The sequence below is a fragment of the Malaclemys terrapin genome, chromosome 3, assembly GCF_027887155.1.
Source record: "Malaclemys terrapin pileata isolate rMalTer1 chromosome 3, rMalTer1.hap1, whole genome shotgun sequence".
In the NCBI taxonomy this organism is placed as follows: domain Eukaryota; kingdom Metazoa; phylum Chordata; order Testudines; family Emydidae; genus Malaclemys; species Malaclemys terrapin.
This window is the reverse complement of record NC_071507.1, coordinates 41217701-41243014: the sequence shown is the minus strand read 5'-3', so window position 1 is coordinate 41243014 and position 25314 is coordinate 41217701. Positions and strand designations below refer to the sequence as shown.

The window sequence follows — 25314 nt, the reverse complement described above, 5'->3', positions numbered from 1 at the left end:
TTAAATGGCACCTTTTACTTCCCTCATTGGCTTAAGTGGGAGTATTTAAATATACAAATTAACCCTGTAAAACAAATTCCAACAAAATATTTTTGATACATCTTCTCCTCCCCCAAACACTTTTTAAAAAACAGCATCAAAGTGCATGTTAGACAAAAAGATCCAAGTCCATACAATAAGAGTCTCGGTCCATGACTTTGTTCATTCATTTTCTCCAGTAACAAAAAGGTGCACGTTTTTCTTAGACTGCAGCATTTGAGCAGCACGATCTACACCGACCACAGCAGCCAACTTCTGAGCATCATACTTTGAATAGAGAACAGTACAAGTCCAAGTAGCTTCCTCTCCACTGGCTGTGGCCGTCAGCATATTACAAACCTCGCTGTAGAAATGGGGATAGGTCGGTAACTCATAGAAAATGAGGTTTCTGATGCCCCTTATTAGGTATCTGAATGAGAGAAAAATACCATGGTCACAATCTGGTATTCTGCAATCTTACTGCAGAAACGCTCCATTTACACTGTCCACTTATGAAAGTTACATAGTAAATTAAGGACTCAATCCTTTGAGGCTCTGAGCTCTCCCAATTCCCTGACTTCAGTTGGAGTTAAGTGCACTCAGGCTCTTCCATGATCGAGCTCTGTAAGTCCAATGCTACATCCACTGATGTCTGGGTGTCTTGCCATTGACTTAAACAGAAGCAGAATGAAGAGCTTGATCCTGCTAGGTATTGGGCACCTCCTGAAAAGTGCTGAGCGCCATCAACTCCCACTGAACTCAAACTCTTTGGATTTAACCCTAATACAGTAACGTGGGCAGTGTGCCCCAGTGGTGTCCAAATTAAACCAGTGCAATTCAATTCAATGGGGTTGTACAAATCCACTCATATAGCTCCCTTTTCTGGCTACGGGCTTACATTTAGATAATAGGGTTTTTTTGGCTCTGTCTCCCCTCACATACACACACACGCATCACTGAAATAAAATCCAAATCCCGCTTTGCAATACATTAGGAATTACCAGAGGAGTTTCATGTCGACTAGTTTAAGTGTCTGATCGCTTAAAATGCTTTTACTACGTCCAAGGATGTAACAACATCCAAAGACTGTTGGAGTCTTGGAAGAATCTTATGTATGTGCTAGTCAGAACAAAAACTGGTTAAGAACTGGGATTTCTGTTCCACAGAAAATCCCAACATTTCAAAAAAAGATTTGTTCTGAATTAGAACGAATAACCGAAATGTCATGCAAAAAGAAAATTAAAACTGATTCAGAATCATCAAAATGTTTTATTTTGACCAATATTATGCAGTTATGTATGTAATAAAAAATATATAATAATAAATGTATTATATATTTCAATACAATGAAAGTTAAATGAAATTAATGGAAAACATTTTTACTTTTTTCCATTGAAAATTTCATCAAAATTGATATCAAATGTTGCACAGGAAGGTTTAGATTAAGTAGCATTTTTCAACAGAAAACTATTCCATCAAAAAAAAAAAAAATCAGCTGTAGTCAGGAGAAAGCACGTTTTCTGAATGGCCTTGGATTTCTCACTTACACATCTGGACTTTTTTTTCCCCCTTCTTTAAAATACAGCTTTAACTTAGTTTTAATGCTTTTTTCCTAGACTACTGTAAAGAGGAAGGGAGAAGAAACCAACTGAAATATCCAAATGTATATATTAAAACCCAAAAAGAGTCACTTTGGGAAGCTGTCACACTGCCAGCCTAAGCACTCTACATGCTGTAAGAATCACAATATGGTTTATTGCACCCAACAGAGGACTTGAGAACCGGAAACTCCAGAGTTCTAAACCTGGCTCTGCTAGAATTTCCTTCAGGGGGCCTTGGGCAAGTCCTTTAACCTCCCTGCCTCAGTTTCTCACATGTGCAAAATATAAATATTAATCACTATCTCTCTGCCACACAGGGAACTTACAGAGAATGAGTGAATAGTTGTAAAGCACTTTAAAGATGGAGGGTCAAATTCTGACCTTGATGTAAGTCAACGCCACCTCTGTTCAATTTGGCCCCTAAAATGCCAAGTATCACCATTTCAAGAGCGTTACTTGGGGCTGGTCTACACTAGGGGGTGGATCGATCTAAGATATGCAACTTCAGCTATGTGAATAGCGTAGTTGAAGTATCTTGGATCGATTTACCTTGGGTCCTCACGGCGCGGGATTGATGGCCCCGGCTCCCCCGTTGACTCCGCTACTGCCGCTCGCTCCGGTGGAGTTCCGGAGTCGACGGGGAGCGCATTCGGGGATCGATATATCACGTCTTAACGAGACATAATATATCGATCCACGATAAAGCGATCGCTACCCGCCGATATGGCAGGTAGTCTGGACGTACCCTTAGAATATGGGTTTAACCAGAAAAGCTATATTCTAAAGGGGCAAGAAAGCTAGAGTTGGTGGGAGGAGAGAGAGGGAGAATGCTCAGACCAACAACAAAAAACCCAATACAGTCTGCTGGATGATCTGTATTACTCAAAATAGCAAGACCCTTATACTCAGATGATGGATGCCAAAGAGATGGCTCTGCAATACTGTAAAATTAAAAGTTTACGGGATGTGAGCGTTTCAGGTCAATTTATGGGCATAAACCTTAGGTTTTCACAGCCTTTTTATAAGATGAGATTTTCAAGCTAGTCTACATCCTGCTGTACAGAGACTGGAGATTCATGTGGGGACATTCTTCCTGAGGCAATGCTGGAGAGCACTGAGCAGCTGTAGGTGCTCTTCTGAATGTAATTTAGCAGAGATCCTGACCCTGACGTGCTCAATAAGGATCCTATAACTTTTACGCAAGGTCAGTTTCATCAGCCTCTGGGCTTCTAGCAGAATCCCGCTTTTGTAATTTCAGGTTGCCTAATTAAATTTCACAAACAGTTTCAAGTAGAAAACTTATTATGGCCCCCTAAAAACTCTCTTAGTAGTGCTGCTGTCATGGAACAAATTCCATCTTCCTTTCCAGAGGTGAAAGGAATTATCCCAACACAGATGCAGACTGTGATGAAAGGTACTATTAGGCCAATTCTGGATGGTGTTGCGTTCCTGCAGATGTCAGTGGGAGTTGGGTGCATTTACCAACTCCCAGCATTGAGCCCTATACATTATTTAATGTATTATTAAATATTTAGGGGGATACTTGCAATTTTTGTCTGTGTTAATCTTTCATGAGGCTCCTACTTCAATCTTAGAAGGATTCCCCAAACAGGTTACATTGGTTCATGAACCAGACCACCACCACTCATCCGTTGCTAGCCTCAAACTAGCATGTTCCCACAGGGCCAGACTTTGCTTTCAGATTTCCATATGTGCATCTCAAAGCAGAATCTGGCCCATGGCTTACCTTTTGTAAAAGTGGAAGCGTTCAGTGAAAATTAAGAACTGCTTCTCTCCTTTGAGGAAGAATTGTCTTGCTCTGGAGATACCGGATTTTTTGGTGTATTCACAGATGTGTGTAAAATTCAGCTCTTCCTTCTTGAAGTAATTTCGAAGACGCACATAGTCGAAATACGAAGGAATGTAAACAAGTGTATGTGACATGATTGCATCACGATACTCAGGCAAAACTTTGTCAATGAAGAACTGAAACCTGGGTTAAGAAAATGCACATCAATATTATCCTGAGTCAATATTCATCTTTCCAACATGTAAATGAGCCTTCTTAAGAATGGTGGTTGGGTGGGGGGAGGAACCCTTACAAAACAAACAAAAAAGAACCACACCAACACCTCCTCCCCAATAAACCCCACATAACCTCCAAACATTATTATTCTGTGTCACAGTCAAGAAAATCTTTACACTGACCAAGGTTTCCAGACTTGAGAAGGGCTAAACACAAAGGTACATCAGTGCAAGGGTTCTATGATGTTGATTGTAATCTTTAAAAGAAAAATGGGAAGGGGGAGAGAGGACTAGGGGAGAGGAAAGTACCAGTTCATTTATTTGACTGTGCTGTGTCTAACCCACATCTGATGAGCAGTAAGAGCACATATTACTATCTCATTTTTTTTAGGCACACCAGCCCTGTGGGGCATAGAGTGCATTATATTGGACTAAGCACATTTGAAGCTGCAGACACTGGGGCTTAGCAGAATGGTTTGGGTGACAGATTACCTTGCATCCATTACAGAAATAGAACTTTCAGCTTCCAGCCTTCGGAAGACATGAGGAAGCTGTACCACAACACGGCTAATGGAGCCAATCGAGGGTACGTTCCTTACAGCTACCTGCAGGAGGTAAGTCAAACAGTTAGAGAAGCAGTGAAACATGAACGGCATTTAAAAAGCCTTCACATTCTAATCAGTTTTCAGCTAATGACATACTCCTTCAGGCAACAAACGAGGCTGTTTTGAACAAGTCAATAGAGAACTACTGCCAGCACTACTTCCACACAGTATCTGAGTAACTATACATGACATGCTTCTAGGAGGATACGGGAGTGGGAACTAACACACTGCTTTCTGTATGCCTTTTGCTCATCTTGGACAATCATCTGGTCATTTTCAGTTTTGGGTTCTCATGGATTAGTACAATGCTGCAGTGTCTGGCTTGCAAGCAAGTTAGAGGGAATGTAACTTGTAAACAAAAATTCCATTGAAACACCCCTCACCCTCCAAAACCAATCAACACCCTCTATTAATAGCAAGGTTTATAAGATTCAATACAAAACCAAACGCTAAAATTTGACCTGAAACTTTGTCACCTCAGGAATCTCCATAACAACTCTGTTTGCACAATGCCTAGCACAATGGGGTCCCTTCTTGGCTGGCGCTTAGGCACTGCCATAATAAACATATTACATTAAAAAAAAAAATCTAATAGATCAAATAAAATTACAATGGAATCTCTGGGGATAAGAATGGTCGCTTAAGGCAACAGTTTGTAGATTAAAAACTGATGTGCGTTATATGAACTATTGGCACATGCACAAACAATAAGAATTTCTATTGCTGTTTCTTCATGTTGAAGATTAACATGGCATCTTGTCAGAGGGTGGCTGGCCCTTCTAAAGGGAGATTGCCATCACAGTGGACTGTGACCTGATTATTGGCCTCCACAATGAAGAAACTGAACTGTCACCTGACTGACAGCCAAGTGACTAAATCAGGCCTGGCCTCTGAGGAGGCCAGAAAAACAGAGGCCCATGGATAGCCGAAGGGGCTCAGGGGATGATCTGCAGAGGGAAGCTGCAGGATGAGAGAGTCTCCTGCAGTGGTCCATAAGGAAGGGAGTTGTGGTTGAGCAGAAACTCCCAGCTGTAGGTTTAGTTTTCCTTTTGGAGAGAAGACAAAGAAGGCAGGATCAACCTTGTGTCTTCTCCAAAGGCTCAGAGAACCATCAGAGGCAATACCTCAGGGATGCGGGGCTGGGCCCAGCTTAAGATGGGGTAGAAGAACTTGTGTTTATTTTGAACTTTATGTTAATAAAACCAAACCCAAAGAAGGGCTGCCACCAGACTCATTAAAGATGCTTGGGGGCAGAGGGGAGGGGAAGGTAGGGGGAAGGAGAGTGGAGGGGAGTTAGAGTTATTGAGGAATCAAGAGGGGAAACTGAGGTAGGGTGTAGCAAAGCCACCCTGGCCACAAGAGGACACGTAGGAAGCAGCTGATCCTGTTACCCCGTTACCTACAAAATCTAAGATAGTTATCGGCCTGTCCGTGAACTCACCTGGCCTCTGTAATTGAAGCAGTTCTTATTGAAGATAGAGTTAATCTGGGGATCTTGAAGAGCACTAAACAGTAGCGTTTGACGATAATACTTTGACCAGTTATTCAGATTCAGCATGCGCACTCGTGAAAAATCTACACCATGGGACTCCAAAGGAAGGAGGTTGAGGTGGTTCATCAGGTGCTTTAAACAGAGAGAAACAGATGTATGTAACCTTAGACTACGAATGCACACTTGGCAAGTAAGTTAACTGCACTGTGAAAGCGAGTGGAAATGAACAAGTCAGCTGACAGACTAGCAGGCTCCCAAAACACAGCTTTCTGGATCCTGCTCACTCATCAGATGAACAGTAATTTACTAGATTTCTTTCTACAGGACCTAATTAAAAGTCATTAGCTCCTCAGACTTTAGAAGCTTAAAGTGAGATTAATTTCAGTCTTGGTATGGTCCCAGCTCCTGATTTCTTCCCCATGTGGGGCCAGTTCCAGAAAGTCTAGACCTAATCAATAAAACCAAAGTGGAACCCGCATAGCACTCAGTGACAGCTATGAACACAGATGGTGAATTCATCCCTGGGCAGAGGAGACAGCACCAGGCTTATGTGCCACATCAGTGAATTTCACTCAGAGAAACTTCCGGATTGGTATCAATGAATGCATTTCTGTTAATATTCAGTTTTATGCTTTTTTTCCCCTGGGACATGTTACTTAAAAAAAGACACTCTCCAAGCTCGCTTCTGAAAGCACCGCGTTAACAGTGCTTCTTAAATCTCAGGAATTTATACCTGGGCACCTTATTAGGGTGTTTCAATCCAGCAGTCTCATGGAAATCTGCTTTGTTTTAATACAGTGAACAACGTATTTTTTTTCCTGAAAGATACAGAGCTAACATTTTAAGTAGTAATTCAAGGAGTGTTTATAAATTACCTAAATTCGGCAACTGTCGGGATGCTAACCCATCTAAGCCAAATTCCACGGCAGGCAGAAAGCAACTTCCTTCCCAAGTTCTACACATAGTTACAATCAGATACTGTATTCTACTTTATTTTCTGACCTGAAATGTTGTATAATGTTATTGTAAGCTGTCATACAGCTGCTATGTTCCCTCCCAGAACTGGGTGAAGCAATCCCTGTTATCTTCCTCATAGGGTTGTTCCAAGATTTAATCAACAGTTGTGAACGTCTTCACAGAACTTTAGATAAAATGTGCTACAGATATGCCAAATACTGAGACCTACAGAGTAAAAGTATTTTACCTACAGAGTAAAAGCTGAGTATTACTGAAATCCAAGGAGTGTCATAGACCTAGCAGACTTCAGCATGCATCTGTCATTCCAGGACAAGATTACTTTTATAATGGGAAAATGTTAGTGAGATGAAACATTATTAAGTGGAAGGCACAGAGAGAGAGAATGAAAATTTGACAGAGTTTATTGCTAGGGATGAATTATATCACTAGTTAGACATAGTATAGCATGTCAAACAAATAAAGTAATATGGGGTGAAAAAAACCTACCAGAATATGCTCCCAATTCTGCATTAGGTAAACATCTGCTTGATCAATTATAAGAATTTCTATCGATGAGAGGAAATCAAAATCTCTCTTCTTCTCCCCCTCTGCCCCAATTATGGTCCTCAAGCCAAGGGGAGAGGCAATGATGATATCAGAAGAGTAAAATGGTGCATATAATCGCATACTCTTTTGAAGAATAGCAACCCCTGTCCAATAAAAAACAAACAGCAGTATTTTCTTGGTATGTTTGACTTTTTGATCACTGTATTTCCTTTTTCCCCACCCCAAAGGGTCATGCAATGAAAAAACCCACAATTCCCTCTCCCCCACCCTTACAGTTTATATTCTTCTCCTTTAAATCTTGTTGTAATCATTATCTTACTCTGTCCAAGGAGGATTGCAAGGAGCACCTTTAAAAAATATATCAATACCATTCACAGATCCATAGGTTATTAAAAACGCAACACTCCCCTCCTTCATAAAGGCAGGATGACCCATTCTGCTCTCAATTCCATCAATGCCAGTTTGGAGTAACTTTATGGACACTGGTTCTACACTAACATGATATATCAGGCATGCTGGGCTGACCTAGGTAATGTTTCTTGTGTACAAAAATAAAGTGATGAGTTAGTTATCCAGGTCATGACTACATCATTGATGGTATTTGGGCCCACAGCTTTCTGTGCCCAAGTTAGACACTTTGGGTAGAATTCCTGATTTAATGGCAAAACTCCCACTGACTTCAACAGGGCCAGGGTTTCATCTTTTGTATGTTTTGGTTAAATAAAAATAATTTTAAAAACTCCTAACTGGAAATCAAGCCAATGAAATAAGCTACCAGAGGGCATAAACACATAGGACAGAGTTACAATTTAATGTAACACAAACATTGACAAATATTTTTTTTAAATATTAAAAATAATAATGAACTAGTAGAGTTTAAAATGCATTCCCTAATCCATACTAAAAAGGATTTTAGTGCCTCGAAAACATGGTGATGGCTGCCATCATAATGCTGCTGCAAGATGACAGATGACTATTTCCTCTCTATTCAGATGTGCATTTCTTCACAGTAGTAGGTGAATCAGACAGGTTTTTGCATGGGGATGGGATGTTGAAGAGAGTGATTTCGCTGCAGAAAGCAGTGTAACTCTCAGTAAATCACAGCTATTCAGTGGTGAAGAGGGGCAAATGCTTACATTTCCCACAACATTATCAAATATCTTTGAAGGCCAATTTATCTTTCAAGAGACAATAATTTTAAGAGCCTCTTCTTCTCTGTCTAGATAAGTTTGAACAGCCACTTACGACTCGTGGCATCAAGCCACAAGCTAATTCTCTGCATACCAAGCTACCAAGCCAGCATGAAATTTCAATTTATTAAACAGTCTTGCCATTTTCTGCTCAACTAGTATTCATACTCACTGCCCATCCTTTGCATGCATGAAAACTCTGCTGGAAAACAAATGCAATATAGTAGAAAATTGCTTTGCTCATTACAGAATTTCTAATTTTCCTCAGGCCATTACTGATTAATAACTTCAGTGCAAACAAACTGCTTTAAAAACAATCAGGAGAAACTATAGTCATTAGAAGCGGAAGAGGTCCATTATACCAAGTCCATCCTTTCTCAATTGCAATGTGGATTCCCCCCAGCTCCAATAAAAGATACATTGGGTTTCAAAAATTATATTAAACTTGATCTTAACCAAGAAGCAGAAAAAGATTTCATAATGTTACTTTACCAAAAAAGAATCTTGACCTGGGATGAAATTTTCAAGAATACCTAAACTGCATTTTCAAGAGTGATTTAGGCACTTAGGAGCCTAAGTTTCATTGGAAGTCAACAGAAATTAGGCTCCTAAGTCATTTAGGAAAACTGTATCCCTGCTCTTTAATTTTTAGAACTAAAATATTGATAAAATATTGATTTTATTACCTATCCTGAAATGGTCATCAATGTTGCCTGCAAACACAGCTTCATAATCTTCAGGTCTTTTCAGGTTGGGAGGTTTCTCATCTGGATCAGAACCAAACTCCCCTTTGAAGCGCCTTTTGTTACTTACATCTATTTGTTTTTTACTTCCTGACTCAAGGAGGCTGATGAAAATCTGCACCACCCGTAAGGCAGATTCACGGAAGGGCACTACTATCAGCACCTGTATGGACCAACACAATTACAAAAGGATAACTTCCCTCGGTAACAATGTCTTCTCTAGAGAAGAAGGGAATTAACATCACCCCATGAAGCACAAAAAATACAAAGAGGCCTGAATTTTATTTATTATTACGCATAGTACCCATTACTATGCCATCTGGATTAAAGGAAATATAGGTCCCTTGCAAACAAATTCCAAGCTAGAGGTTTGTGCCTGAGTAATGAAAGCCTGACTGAACAGATATGATTGGGTCCTGAAGCTGGCTCAGTGAAGTGCTTCAAAATGCACTTCCACTAAAATAGGCCTTAGCTGCCGGCTTCCAAACACCTTATTGCAAGTCAGCTATAAGTGACTCAGCTGGAACTAGAAATGCAATGAGTAAATGTAGCCCCCTTTTCTGTGGGCAAAGAGGAACCGTTGGAAGTGGAACCTGTGAAGTTCTGCTGTACAATGGATGGGGCTGGATGCCCGGGGGCTTACCCCCAACCGTGGCCTGGAGCTCAGCTCTGCAAAGGGAACTCTGGTCATTAGCATGCAGGGCATGGACAAGACACGGGCCACTGGCACCAGAGGATTTGCCACTCTGAAGATCCTTCTATTCTCCCCACACAAGCTAGCAAAGCCCCGCACACAAATGGCTGGAGTAGCCTCTACACAGCTGCTTGGACTTGGTGCTGTATTTGGATCTAAGTTTGGTTCTAGTAAAAAAAAACCCTCAAAATACCTAAATATTAATATCTAATTAACGGATAGAAGAAAAAAACCCAAACCAGATGTTTTTAAAAGGTGATCAGTCCACAATGTACCATGACCATCCAACACTGGAACTTTTAAACCAGGCCACTTACACTTCTAGTGACAAATCAGTGCAAACTGCATCCAGCTGTCCATCAATCAGTTCATGGTGGCTTAGTGACATGTTCCCTATCAAGAACATAATTTGATTGCAGGACAGCTCTAATCTGGGCCTCATCACCAATGAAAGGGAAAAGTGGCCTGATTAGAATCTAATGGGACTGGATCCCCTAGAGCCAATACAGATAGATCCCTGCTGATTTTTAGTAGACATAGCAACAGAGTTATGTAATAACAGCAGAGGAATTTTGGTCCCAAGTTATGCTGCACCAGATACAAAGAAGTCTGAAGCAAAGCGTGACCCACAATGACAGTAGCCCTTGAGAAACAGGGGGAAGGGAGTGGGAACTCATAAGGCTTTGGCTGAAGAGTAGTGACTACACTGAACCATCTCCACTGATCCTAAGGGCAGCAAGTGATTTTCTGGGGCAGTCTGTATAGATGTTGACCTCCAACTGCAGCAACAGTGTAAGTTTTAAAGGGAGATATGGAGGCTCTTTATTTGCTAGTGTAGCAGGAATGGAATAAGAACAAGGAAGGAGACACACATCAATCTGTTACGGCACTAGAAAAACTCTTCCAACAGAGCAGGTGTCCTGGAATTAGTCTGTCTGCAAAATGTGCAAACTGAAGTTAGCCCTTCTCCCAGACTATTTGCCGTTGCTGCTTACAGACAGCTTCAAGACAACATGATCAGCCAGTGTGAAAAGACAAAAATTGGGAACATGTCACAAGATATAAAGAGCTAGTGAATGATGCCAGGATAAACTATTATGACAATTGCATGGCAGGGTCAATTACCCAACAAAAGATGATGCTAATGGAGTCCTCCCACCTTAGGTCTAGTGAGTCCTTGGTCCCTGAAATCATCATTATCAACTGCTGGCTTCTGATCTCTTCGTTTGGCATTATTGCTGAGAACCTGGGCATTTGCCTTCAGGACGTGATTCACTGCATGCAGACAGTAAGCATGACGCACTTCTTCCCCATTCCCTAAAGCAGTTCTTTCTGGGTAGAACAAGTCCTTGTACCGATTCATAATACAAAAGAGTTCCTTTTGTAACAGGGTAAACGGGTGTTTGTTCTGTTTAGTCAGCGTGGATAAGAACTGGCTGTTCACTTTTGGCCAGGTGGATTCTAAAGTCTTGTGAAGATGAAGCCGTTTCAAATCAGCTTCTTTATCTGGCTTAAAAGTTCTCGGCTGCTGTAACGAAGAAGAAAAAACTAACTGGCCCAACGTTGGCCACTGGAAAAAAAGAAAGAAAAAGAAAATCAAACATGATATTACTTAGCACCATACAGCTAAAAATATACATTGATATAGCAGTTATTTTAATAACATAGATGAAACACTAGCCTCTCAAAAATGATACAAATTAAAAACCATTCTTCCTTCAAACACACACAATCGCTCAGGCTTAGTTTACATTGAAAGGTTTTATTAGCAAAGCTACTTCGGTCGGGGGTGAAAAAAAAACACACCTCTGACCAATGTAGCTATGCCAACAAAATCCTCTGTGTAGATGTAGCTTATGATGATGGAAGTGGATTTCCATCAACATAGCTAACTTTGCTTGGGGAGGTGGTGTTCCTATATTTGCAAGAAAACTCCTTCTGTCAGTGTAGTCTGCATGTACTATGGGGCTATGCCAACATAGCAATGCTGATATAGTCTCCATGGTGTAAACATACCATTTACTTTCTTTACCATATGAAACATAAGATAATTCATGTAAGCACTTTTTTAAGATCAAGGACCAAATTCAGAGGTGATGTAAATTACATGTTAGTTGCTGTGTCTTAGAGAGTTTAACCAGGAAGCATAAGCTAGTGTGATTTACATTCTGAAAGGCCAGAAGTGATGAATGCAACGAAGGAAACAATTAGCAGGGGCAAGTTAAATAAGGCTCTAGCTTTTTCTAGCCTCTCACCACGTAAGTTACACCCTTCTTTGTTCTCACTTGCACCCAATTTACCAATGTACATCATGCATCAGTTTACGTATCGCCTCTGTATTTGTTCCATGTCTTTACCTATGGCCACTCTTCAACAAATAAAATCATGGCCTGCTGTAAGATTCCCATTAAACATCAGACTCCAGCCTAAATGAGGGTAAGCCAATGTATCAGGTGGATAAAAATACATGATTTAAAAGAAACAAAGAAGGAAATTGCATTTTTAATGCAAATTAAGTAATTTTTCTGTATAAGAAACCTATTTGAAATTATGACAATTTATGTTACAACCTAAATTTACTATAATCTATTAAAATAATTTAAATTAAAGAAAAAATAATATTCAAGCAGTACATTTTTGTTGCCAAAGTTTAAAAGACATTGATCTGGTGATCCTGTCCAAGCACCTGAACGACAGTTTGACAAAATGTTCAGTCCAATTTTTGACTGCAGTAGCCTCTTCTGCAAGTGCAGAGAGAATATTTTCTTTATTTCAGTTTATTAAACTAGAAAAAGCAGAATATGAATAAAAAAATAAGGTGTGAGTGGCGATCTATTAATTCTAAAGTTGTGAAGGATATGGTGACCAGAAATAGTCAGTTCAATTCATTAACTACAGATATACTTCTTTTCTTTACTAAATCGGGTAGTGTAAAATGCAAAACATGTTTTGATAAACTTCGTTTTTTTAATTTATGCATCCAGAACTTTTAAGGTAGTTTTAATTACTTAACTAATAAAAAACAATTTTAAAATACTGTTTTGTAGATTTTTAAACTAAATTCCAATTTCCATTCAAATGCAGCTTGACACAAATCATGAATAAAAAAATTAATCTACTGAATAAGAAATTGATCATTCACCACTTTCTAACATAATAAAAATGTAAAAATTAAGCATCTATTCAGATCTGTTAAGCTATGTAATTGCTTAAATAAATGTGTATAGATAGAGTATATTCTTTTACTACCAAAAAAAAGGTATCAAATTATACCAATTCATGAGAATCAATGCAAAACAAGATTAAAATTGATTATTCAAACCAAGATTTCTTGCTTGTTGATTAAAATCAGTGATTTAAAAATCAATCTACCTCATGTTGAATAACTGTGTGCTCTCTCTCTCTCTCTCTCTGTGTGTGTATATTACATTACATCACCATGAAAACAGGGTTTGTTTTTTTTAATATATATATTAAAAAAACAACTGTTTTCATGGTGATGTAATCTACATGCCACTAGAAGCAGCATGTCACGGAAATGAGTAATAGGCTACAGTAGTCCTATGACATGAATATCAAGATGTATCTCATGTGGTTCATTTTAGGACTAGTAGTTAGTCACTACTAGGAGTACAAAACTAATGTAAATTGTTGAGCAAGATGACAAATGAGACGGACCATCAATTTAAAATCTAAAATAGATTGCATACCCTTCTAGGCAAGGACGGTATCGATGTTTGGAAAGTATCTAGCAGATTTTGAACGCTATGGCAATCCAAGTAATAAAAAATGATATTCATTTCCTAAAAGTATTTTTCAACTATCCAGCTTTGATTCCTATTCATTACCAGGTTTTCTAAAACTACGGGGAGGACAGAGTTGACAGCTGCAGGTTACCTCTTGGATAATTTATCCAAGATGTTACATGTGCTGGGCATCTTTAACTCTCCCCCTGCCCGCCCCACCCCCACCCCGAGAACAGAACCCTTAGTGACAAATGACTGTATTTGAACAAGTAGATCGAAGAGCAGATCTATTAAGTGTGGCTCGTTGGTGTAGGGTAGGAGTCTTGCTTTAGATACAAGAGATCCTAGATTCAAATCCTGAACAAGTCCAAGTTTTCAGGAGGTTAGACTAGATGGTGCCTTCTGGTCTTAAATCTATAAAGTAACATCAAGGTGTCTGACTGGATGAATGATCCCTGTGGTAACAACAAGTGTTCAGGTGCCCAGCATATCACAGGAGGTGCTTGCCTCCTCTCAGAATCAGGCCTTGTGGGACTAATCCTACCAAAAGTCAACAACAAACTTGTCTACTAATTTCAATAGTGCAGATTAGACCATAAGGGCCAGATCCTCAGTGGCTCCCATTTACTCCAGTTGAAGGTCTAAGCTTAAATTTTGACTCCAGCTTTGAACTAGGCAAAAAGAAAAATCTAAACAACAATGCAGTCTGACTGAATGTTGACAAGAGTTCCAACAGCAATAAGTATTCAGAATCTATTTCAGTGCAGATACTGGAATTTTGGAATAGTAAAGCATACAAAAGGACTAATGTAAGCTAAACATCAATTTCATTTAATGCAGGCACTTTTATAAGCTCATGATAGGGAAACAAACACATCATTACCTTCAGCTGAATTGTATTTTTAGAACTTGCTGAAATGTTTCCTATTTCTTTTTCTTCCAGTTCTTTGTTCATATGTTGCTTAAATGGATCTATTTAAAAAACAAAAGCTATTCTTATTAAAACTGGAATCAAATTTCTAAACTGATTTGCAAGTTGAGTCATACATGATATTTGAACCAGGTAACTCAGTTGCTAGCAAATGATATTACAGCACTTGGAGGGATGAGACATTTCACTTCTACAGAATGTCAAATACTCTGTATATAAACAAAACATTAAAAAAATAGCACCACGCTGGAAACCGTGGAGCTTCAACTGCAAGACACGTGTGAAGGGGAGAATACTGTTGCACATCACTTTGTATCTCACATCTTGCAAGAAAAATAATGAGCCCATTTTCTTTTTCATAGAAAGCTCTGCCTGGGATAGGGTGCTTTCGATCAAGTATGTCAATACCGTTCTATTATGGGAGAAAAACTTTCTGAAATAGAATTTTTGTATTTGCTTAATTTCCCTAAAAGGTGGTGAAGATTGATTAGTCTAATCTCTCCCACACTCCCAAACTGCTTCTGAAATCTTTAAAGGCCTGATTTTCAATTAATTTAGGCAAGTAATTGCAAAAGCAGATCAGGTAGCTGTCCATACACTACAGCATGTACAATCATAGGCATAGCTTTTTGAAAAATCAGGCCCTGATAATAATTGCATCACATAGGACTGCTCATTTCATAAGGAAAAATGCCTACTAGAGAGAATCCTAGTGCCAATGTCTTGAGGTTATCCAGCGCTCAAAACTCATGGGGTTTTCTAAATTGTGGCAGTGCTGTGCATATCTTCCCAGCAATGAAACTGAAGAGGATATTACTTTAAAGTAAGACAGCCTCTCTGATTTGTTACTGTTTATACTGGTTCCAGCATTGGTTGGCCCAGGGAAAGTGAATGATTACCACCATTTTCAGGAAGTCACTGCTGGATAAGGACAGAAATTTGCTCCCTGACTAATGCACCCATATCTGTTGTTCTAGAGGACCCAGTTTCGCCTCTTTTACCATAGGCTGAAAAGCAGCTTCCAGTCCACAATGTCACAAAGAAAAGAAACATTGTTTATAGGCTGAACAATACCACTGTGCCAAGTATGAATTTGAAAAGCTGGTAGTTCCTATTAAAATGCAACGCCCACAACATAAGCAATATTCCCCAGGGTAACAAGAATGAACAGTTTTTCCCATCGCGTGGCCCTTTGATGAGTCCACCCTAATGTAGCAATAACCAAATTGCATCCCAGATTTAATATCTGCTGCTGTTGTAAGCTGACAAGCCAGTGTCACCAGGGATGCTGCAAATATAATTTCTCTCTTTTAAATTATGCCATCTAATATCAAAACCACATAGCATGAAACGTGAACAGAAATTCTGCAAATGCCAATGTGCGGTATGTTACTTTATCACGGAAAGGCGATACACATCACTGCACACTGTTATTTGTATTTCGCACGGCAGTGTGATTCAAACACTGGAGTTTGGGTGGCACATCCCAGTTTGATTTAATGTTTAGGGAGAGATTCTCAGCTGTATCACGAACAAGCACAGCACAGAACTCACAGATGTGAAGGCTTTGGTGTCTTTGTGCATTACCGTTCCTGGGCTGCAGAGCCCCTGTCATAACTTAGCCAGTACAAACAGCACATCTAAGTTACAGCAGCCTCCCAGGGTTCGCCTATGGGCTGCAGCACTGCCCAGAATCTCCAGAGTACACTCCTGGCACGTCTGTTACCCCAGAGCTTGTGAGCGGTTGCTCAGAAGTCAGCCTTATGGCTGTCTTCTGACGTGCTTGTGCCAAGTGAATCCTCCTCCAGCTAGATACAGGGCTTTTAGGACACTTTACAGCACTCTGGCCCTTTTTCTTGGTGTAGAGGGGCCACAGCGGGAGTAAGAATCTCAGCCTCTGTTTCTTGAAATTTAGAAGTTGAGTACAGACAGCGTCTATGTTCTTAAACTTCAGTCTAGTTTTGTTTTGGTTAGCTTGGGAGATGGGCTTTTCATTCATAGTATGTGTGTGGGTAAATTCAAGACTCTGTTCTCTCCTACCAGGAGTCACAATCACATCATTGTTAATAAATAGATTCCCGAATCTGAAGACAATTTGTCTATCCACATTACCAGGTGAGCTTACATAGACACAACTGGCTTACAAGTCCTCATAACAGGAACGTAACATAAGAATTCAAAGGCTAGACAGCATGCCTTTAGGAATTTGCAGTCTTGCCGCGTGTGGCTATTGTAAACAAGTGTAAACTGTCAAACTATAGGAGCCGGACTAGAGAGAGCTCACTACGCAAATAGTGTATTTTACCTTCTGAAACCATGACAGAAGAGCTACTCTCCCTCTCATCTGCATTGTAATCACCACTCTCCTCGTCCATGAAATTGGTTTCCAGGCTAAATTCAGATTCATGTTTCACATCGGTGAACTCTTCACTTGCTCCATGTTTTGGGTCACTAGAGGTATCTGCTCCATCGGCTTGCTCCTGGCCAAGCATCTGCTTTCCTGTGTCTTTAGCTGTGAATTATTGAAGAGAGAAATGGATTATGTTCTCTGAAAAGAGTCAGTCTACAGGGATACCTGACTCTTGCTGGTTAGCTTCCAGGTATTATTTTAGCTACTGGTTATTTTTCCCAATATTCTATCCAAACACAGAACCAGTTTGTGTTTTACAGTAACAAAGGCTCCTACGCCAAATGCTGCATAATGGTCACTGATGCCCAAGGGATTATTTTAAACAATATCTTTGCAGATGGGTGTTTTAGCTGCCAAACAACAATGCTGTTTTAAATAGCTACAATTTTGTAAAGCTGCCACCTCTTTACTAGAACTCTTCACTAACCAACCTTGCAAATGAGGCTCTCTCCTTGTAAAGAAGGTTTCCTTCCATTTCAAAAATTTTCTCCTCTAGAGGCAAATCCTGCCCTCTCTTCTGTGGCAGAAGCAGAACTAGGTGCTGAGGAGGGGAATGGCCTGCTGTGCAGGTGAGGAACATCCTCTGTGTGTCTTGGCAGAGTCCTGCTCTGTGAGGGTTCCAAGGGCTGATGTATCTACTGCTACATAGATCCATTAGCCATTACCCCTTCAGCGTAGAGTTGCAGGAGCCATGGAAGCTACTACTGCCTCAGGGCCAGAGCAGCAAAAAACAAAAACAGCCCTGCCCCCTCGCCCCCCCCAACAGAAACCCAGCGCGCAGTGCAGCCACTCTTGGATACAGAGGCTTTAATGAATGTCGTGGTTTGTTTATACCTGCCAATTCAGCCATTGTTACCCATACATTAGACAAACAAAAACTACCTTCTTCCTGGTCCTGCACATCATTCTCATCTTCTTCACCAGCTGTATGATCTCCATCTTCACCCTCCTGAGACTCTTCACTGCCTGTTTCGTCCTCATCACTTTCATCACCTTCTTCAGACTCATTTTCGTCATCTTCTTCATTGTTGGCATCTGGAATAGTCTTGAATGTGGCCAGTAGCTTGTGATACACGGAGACCTGCTCTGGTTCACTCTCTCCATCACTTTCTGCACTTGAGTGCTCGGAATTCTCAGACTGAATGTGAAAATAGTGTTCCAGAACATACATATTATTCCTTCAGCATGTTAATTAGCATGCATCCTAACAGCATAGCAATTATTAGTGTGTATACATACACAAAGCAGCAGTATTTTCATTTAATGCTTGTGGCCAGCCCAAAGTCTCCCATTTTAAGTTTTGCATTCCATGATTCTACTCTTCAACAGACCTATATACACCTCTACCTCGATATAACGCTGTCCTTGGGAGCCAAAAAATCTTACCGCGTTATAGGTGAAACCGTGTTATATCGAACTTGCTTTGATCCACCAGAGTGCCCAGCCCCACCCCCCCGGAGCACTGCTTTACTGCGTCATATCCGAATTCGTGTTATATCGGGTCACGTTATATTGAGGTAGAGGTGTAGTTTCATTGCATCTCCTTAAGGCCTGCAATTAAATTAGGCCTCCCAGTTGAGATTCTGAAAGCGGATTTAATCACATAACTCCCCTTAATTTCAATAGAAGTTGTGTGGCTAAGTCTGCTGGGTAGTTTTGAAAATCTTCATCTCCAAGAATAGCTTCTTGTGATCAGTTGGGGTTGAAAGAACTTCAAAGTGAAGTTAAAAGTTTTGGCATCAGAAACTTCAAGACAAAAATTGCTATGAGTAAGAGACATCTACAACATAGCTTATGAGTCCAATATTGTTTTCAGCTTTATAGGGATCGGCTTCATATTAATGAAACTTTGTTAGGAAATATGTTTATAAATAGTAACGCACTGAGCATCTCTATAAGGAAAGTCTGTTTACACAGTACAAGATAACAGTTCTGACCACGTCAGAGCACTAAGCTTCTTTGGGAACAGATGAGTCTGGCCACTTGGACACAGAACTTTGACCTCTGGACTTTTAAATATGAAATCTAGTTCATCTAATTCTGTACTGATTTAACTCAATGGGCTTGTCCAGAGTATACAGTAACACAGATTTTGGCCCTGTCAGTCTAAGCCATGGTCAGAGGGAGGTCAAAATGTTTGTAGTCTCCACAAGCAATGAGTTCCATTAAACTGGTGCAGGACACTCAAAAGAGCAACCCATATAGGAAGAGATTTAGTGGAGATCTGCATCAGTTTAGCTCGCTTGGTAATCAGTAAAAAGTCACTGCTCAGATCCTTCGCCCGTTGAAGAAACATCGACTTTCAACGAGGCAAACTTAGTCTCCAAAAAATTAAGTCAGCAAAAAGTCCCTTATAATGAGTACAGAACCCGGTGGATAGGCCAACCCTGAATCTCTAAGCAACAGTCAGAATCCTAGCTGCTGTCTGCTCTACCAGCCCAGCATGATCCTGCGTAACAATGTTTAGCTATAACTGCATGTAAATTTCACACTGCAGCCAGTGCTACGAACACAACATTACTATGCAGGAACACTGGCAAGCTTCGTGCTGAGAGTAAATTTTCCTTTTCAGCTCCTGGCACCTTGAAGTGAGAGGCAGCAGAGATACTGCAAACAACAATATGAACCATCCCTGAAGAAACAAACAACTAGCAAAAGAAGCCAATCTCCACCCTAAAGTTTTGAAGCCTCCTCATACATCTGAAAGGGAATGATGGAGGGGATATCCTTTTCCAGACCAAAACAAAATTAAAGCACAACAGATCTGGAGAAGTGGAACAAGCTTTAATGAAATTCCTTCGCTCAGTGAAAAGATACCGTTTAACTGGAGAATGAAAATCAAATTGCCTACCCCATAATGGGCATTAATAAGATAAAGAGTTACAAGGGACACTCTCAGATTTAATATTATACTTATTATTAACACTCCATTTTAAAAGTTTAATTTACTTTTCACCATTATTGCTAGGTGAAATGCAAAAATTCTACACTTAGCTTGGATGACAAAAAGAGACTCATCAGTTTCTATTCAATTTCACTTCCTGGCTCTCCTTTCAGAGAAATGTGTAAAACCAAACAAAACTATTTTCAATGGATTTTTTTTAACTTCATTGAAAGTATTCTGTAAGCAGGTTTTTACTTAAATTAAAATCTAGATTTGGCATCTAAATTAGCTCTATACCGTTTAATGCTTCATATGAGTTTCATGACTATCCATAGCAATACAAAGAGGGCTATAAAAATAGTAATAATGTATTACCAGCTCACAAATTTCAGTTGTTTCTTCTCTTCCAGAAACCCTGAAAAGACATTGTTGACATTTATTTTTCTTAATTATCTGACAGTTTCTCCACATAAACATAACAAAATGGTAGGGTGGGGGAAAGGAAACGATAAATATGAACCAAAAATAAGTCCTAATGTAATTAAAAGCCAACTTAAAGGAAAAGCTAAATGTTACAGCATGGGCTGGGCCTTTAAGGGGAGCTGAGCTCAGCCTCACCTGTGCCTAGTACTCCATCTCCCAGGTGATGAGTCAGGTGCCAAACATCACATAATGGTAACCAGGGCTTCGGAGCTGTACTCCGGCTCCACTCCAAAGCCCTGATGGTAACCCCTAGGGTAGGGCTTCCTAGAAGAGTGAGCCTGCTGCCCTCAGAAGGAGGGCAACTAAGAGCTAGGGAAGACCTAAGAGTAGTCCTGAGTGAGTGTCTCAAAGCTCTGGGGAGCTGAGGATTGGTGCCCTGATACAAGGGTAAAAGAGAGAAAGACATACATTTATGCTTTAAGGGAGCAGAAAAGCTCCTACAGGGTACACTGCTTTCCATACCAGCCAGACAGAAAGATCTGGCTAGAGCTATCTACAAGGGGGAGAAGTAAAATCTTTGAGGGAGTTAAGAGCCCAAGAGGGCTGAAGTGGACTGCTGAGCCTTGAAAATGCATGTGGGTGATTTTGGCTTTTAGTTAAACTATTATTTGATGTTTATGAATCAGACCCCAGAAGGGGAAAGTAATTCAAAGCACATGTTTGTGATGGTGTGACTGGGGAAGGAGAGGAACTGAGGCAGTTGCAGAGTCAGACAGTGGATGAGTTAAGACCCTGTTATATTAAGTCTCTCATAAAAGCCATAATAACCAAGCATTCTGCTCTGTTGCTTCTGACAGGCAGATTCCCTAACAAACATTAACAATATGCCACCAAAAAGAACAGGAGTACTTGTGGCACCTTAGAGACTAACAAATTTATCTGAGCATATGCATATGCCACCAATTTACTACAAGATTCTTCAGCTAACAAATTTATACAACAAAGTTAACTGGGGAAAACTAGCATTTACAGTACTAAGATAGGAGCAATGAAGTAGTAGGGAACCACTTTTACTCTAGAAAAAACTAATGTACAGCACAAAGCCAAATGTTGTATAACATACTGGCTACCAATTCAATTCCATACCAGTGAAGGATATCTTTATATTTAATCATGAAATGAATCAGTTGGGTTACCTGAGAGTAACTCCTTGCTACAGTAACTCTTTGCTTAACAATGTAATTATGTTCCTGAAAAATGCTACTTTAAGTGAAACGATGTTAAGTGAATCCAATTTCCCCATAAGAATTAATGTAAATGGGGGGGCTAGGTTCCAGAGAAATTTTTTTCGCCAGACAAAAGACTATATTATATATACACACATATACACAGTATAAGTTTTAAACAAACAATTTAATACTGTACACAGCAATGATGATTATGAAGCTTGGTTGAGGTGGTGAAGTCAGAGGGTGGGATATTTCCCAGAGAACATCTTGCTGATAAATGAGCACTCGGCTGAGCCCTCAAGGGTTAACACGTTGTTAATGTAGCCTCACACTCTACAAGGCAGCAAGAATGGAGGGAGGGGAGACAGCATGGCAGAGAGAGAGAGAGAGTGTGTGTGTGTGTGAGAGAGAGAGAGAGAGATGTACATTGCCCCTTTAAGTACACTGCCTTTTTAAGTAGATCAGCAAGTTGAGACAGCAGCTGTTGCCAGCAAGCTCCATCTGTCCGGAGCCCTGTTGTTATATCCCCTGCTCTGTGGAGAGAGGGTATAGGAGCGGGCGGCAGGAGTAGGAGGGAGAGGGACACCCTGACATTAGCACCCCTCTTCTCCCCCTTTGCACAGAAAGCAGGAGGCTCCTGGGAGCAGTTCCAAGGCAGAGGGCAGGAGCAGCACAGGGCAGTGGGGGGAGGGACAGCTGAACTGCCTGGCAATTGATAGCCTGGTGGGCTACTGCCACACTGGGAACTTAGGGGAGCTGCCGGTCCACCCTGGTTCCAAGCCCCCACCAGCTAGCTCCAACGGCTGCTCTTCCTGCAAGCAGTGGACAAAGTGGGCAGCAGTCAAACAACGTTATAAGAGAGCATTGCACAACTTTAAACGAGCATGTTCCCTAATTGATCAGCGACGTAAAAACGTTAACCGGGACGACGTTAAGTAAGGAGTTACTGTATATAAACTGGACTAAACATTCAAACTATACCTGTCCCTATATGTAGAGAGTCATAGGAACATATCTATTATGGACTCCCAGTCAGACCTGCATGGTTGCACACATTTGAAGGGACAGTCTCAAACTTGAATAAGGGTGGTTCTAGGGGGACAACAGTCCTCAGTACATCCCCCAGGTGCATAGCTGGCCACACAACCTGCTGTCCCCACAAGTTTCTAAGACCCCTGATCTCCATGTGACACTTCATAATATTCACACTGAGCAGCTAAGTCCCACTTTGAATTTTCCACATGTTATGATGATGTGGCAGATGGTGGAAGCAAGATGCTGCCAGGGTGAATGGGGTCCCCCCACCAGGAGAAAATTAAATTAAACCCACCAAGCCTCTTACTGTGCAAAGGACACTCAAAAATTAGGTTTAGTACTACCTGGGGCAGAGGGGTAGCTTTAATAATACTGCATCTAGATAGATAGGCAGTTGTCAGGTGAAGATCTAAACCAGGGGTTCTCAACCTTTTTTCTTTGTGAGCCCCCCTTCTCCCCCACGTGCTATAACAATTCCAGACTCAGCTGTGCCACAACAACAGTTTCTCTGCATATAAAAGCCAGGGCCCGTGTTAGGGGGTAGCAAGGAGGGAAATTTTCCGGGATCCCTCACACCATAGGGGGCACTGTGAAGCTAAGTCGCTCAAGCCCTGGATGGTGGGGCTCAGGGCTGCAGTCCTCTGTGGTGGGACTTCGGCTTTCCTGGCCCCTTGCAAGTCTAAGGCCAGCCACGCTTGGCGGACCCCTGAAACCTGCTCACAGCCCCCCGGGGGGCCCAGTTGAGAACCACTGATCTAAACTAGGGTTACCATTCGTCCGGATTTACCCGGACATGTCCTCCTTTTGTGTGCTAAAAATAGCGTCTGGGGGGAATTTGTAAAGCACTCACAATGTCCGGGATTTCCCCCTCCCCCGGCAGAGCGAGCGGCTGGGAGGGCTGCAGGAAAGTCCCGGGCTGGACTCCGGAGCAGCTTCCTCCTCCCACCCCCCCCTCCCTGCATTCTGAGCCGGCCGGCAGCTCCTCCTCCTGCAGCCCGCTCCGGCAACCCTGTGCAGGGCCAGGGACCGGGTTTTGTGTTGTGCAGGGGAGCTCAGCCATGTGTCCGGCTGGCACAGAGCCCAACACCCTGTTCTGAGCAGCAGGGTAAGGGGGGGCAGGAGAAGGGACAGGGAGGTTCTGGAGGGGGCAGTCAAGAAACGGGGGGGGGCTTTTGGAGGGGAGTGGAGAAAGTTTTGGGCAGTCAGGGTACAGGTAGGGGGTAGGGTCCTGGGGGGCAGTTGGGGGAGGGTCTTAGGAGGGGGCAATTAGGGGACAAGGAACAGGGAGTCTTAGGTAGGGGGTGGGGTTCTGGAGGGCAGTTAGGAGCAGGGGTCCCAGGAGGGGGCAGTCAGGGGACAAGGAGCGGGGGGTAGGGGGCTGGGAGTTCTGGGGGGGAGCTGTCAGGGGGCAGGAGTGGGGAGAGGGATCGGAGCAGTCAGGGGACAGGGAGCAGAGGGGTTTAGATGGGTTGGGAGTTCTGGGGGGGCTGTCAGGGGGCAGGAGTGTGGAGAGGGATCGGAGCAGTCAGGGGACGGGGAGCAGAGGGGTTTAGATGGGTTGGGAGTTCTGGGGGGGGCTGTCAGGGGGTGGGGAGTGGTTGGATGGGGCGTGGGAGTCCCAGGGGTCTGTCTGGGGGTGGGGGTGTGGATAAGGGTTGGGGCAGTCAGGGGACAAGAGGCAAGGAGGCTTAGATAGGGAGTGGAGTCCCGGAGGGCAGTTAGGGGCAGGGGTCCCAGGAGGGGGCAGTCAGGGGACAAGGAACGGGGGGGAGGGTTGGCGGTTCTGGGGGGGCGGGAAGTGGGAGGGGCAGGGGCGGGGCTAGGGCGGGGCTCCTCCTGTCCTCTTTTTTGCTTGTTGAAATATGGTAACCCTATCTAAACCCACTTAGGAAAGGTGGGCGAGCAATGGGGAAGCTGAGGTTCAGGCCAATTAAGTGTCTTGTCCAAAGTCACACAGAGCCGGGAACACAACAGGAGACTCCCAACTCCTAGACATCCGCTTTCTCCAATCGCCCCCGCCGCCTTCCTAAGGCGAGGTCGGACTCGCTCCCCGGCTAGAGAGTTTCGCTGCGTCTTTTTCAGAGAGAGATTCACGATCTTTTTAAGCCGGCCCCGTTCAGCCCCAGCATCGCCCCGTCCAACCCCACCACCCTCGACAACGTGCCGACCGGCAGCCTCCGGCACCGCCGTGTACCCGGGGAGCCCAGGGCCCGGCTGCCAACTCTCCGCCCGGCTCCCGCCCTCCCGGGGGCAGGCGGTGCAGTGTGAGCTCGGGGCGATCGCTGCTGCTGACACCTTGTTACTTCCCGCTTCGCAACGCCCCTGCCCGACCCATCTCGGCGGAGGGATCCGCTCGCCTCCTCCAGCCTCCGCCCATTCCTGCCTCGGCTCTTTCCGGGCTAATCATATGTTGACAGCGACGGGCTGCCCCAGCGCCGGGGCCGGGGGGAGAATCAAGCCAAAGGTCCCTGGGGCTCTTCCCAGAGCGGGTGCAAAGCCGACGGGAGAAGGGGCCGTTTCCCAGCTGCACGGGCGGCGGTGGGGAGTCCCACGGCCAGGAGCCCAGCGCAGGCCGGGCTGCCAAGGGGCAGCGGGGACACGAGATCACATCCCCCCCGCGCCCGCTCACTTGTCGTAGAACGGGTGCTCCTCCCCAAACTCCTTCAGATGCTTTTTCTGCTTCTTGCTCAAGCTGCCGACCAGCGGGTGCCTGGGGGGTTTCCTTTTCCCCATGGCGATGTTGTTCTTCTCGCACCCACGTGGG

At 42.7% G+C, this 25314-nt stretch overlaps 1 protein-coding gene across 1 annotated transcript; it reads right to left on the bottom strand.

The window, feature by feature from the left end:
- Nucleotides 1-25314, bottom strand: UTP25 (UTP25 small subunit processome component). Its single transcript, XM_054023945.1, has 12 exons — nt 25180-25314; nt 20239-20278; nt 17862-18117; nt 16875-17081; nt 14522-14610; nt 11052-11462; nt 9142-9361; nt 7206-7408; nt 5691-5873; nt 4137-4249; nt 3367-3612; nt 1-448 (listed from the first exon to the last, which is right to left on the bottom strand). The coding sequence occupies exons 1-12, from the start codon at nt 25281-25283 to the stop codon at nt 202-204; spliced, it is 2319 nt and encodes a 772-aa protein (XP_053879920.1). The 5' UTR covers nt 25284-25314; the 3' UTR covers nt 1-201.

What these genes read in the sequence shown, in the direction of transcription:
- UTP25 (XM_054023945.1), bottom strand. Translation starts at nt 25,283, where the DNA reads ATGGGGAAAAGGAAACCCCCCAGGCACCCGCTGGTCGGCAGCTTGAGC. An exon ending in CAACTGAAATTTGTGAGCTG is followed by an intron (nt 18,118 to 20,238) that starts GTAATACATTAT and finishes TTTCACATTCAG; the next exon opens with TCTGAGAATTCCGAGCACTC. An exon ending in AGAATTGGGAGCATATTCTG is followed by an intron (nt 5,874 to 7,205) that starts GTAGGTTTTTTT and finishes CTCTGTTTAAAG; the next exon opens with CACCTGATGAACCACCTCAA.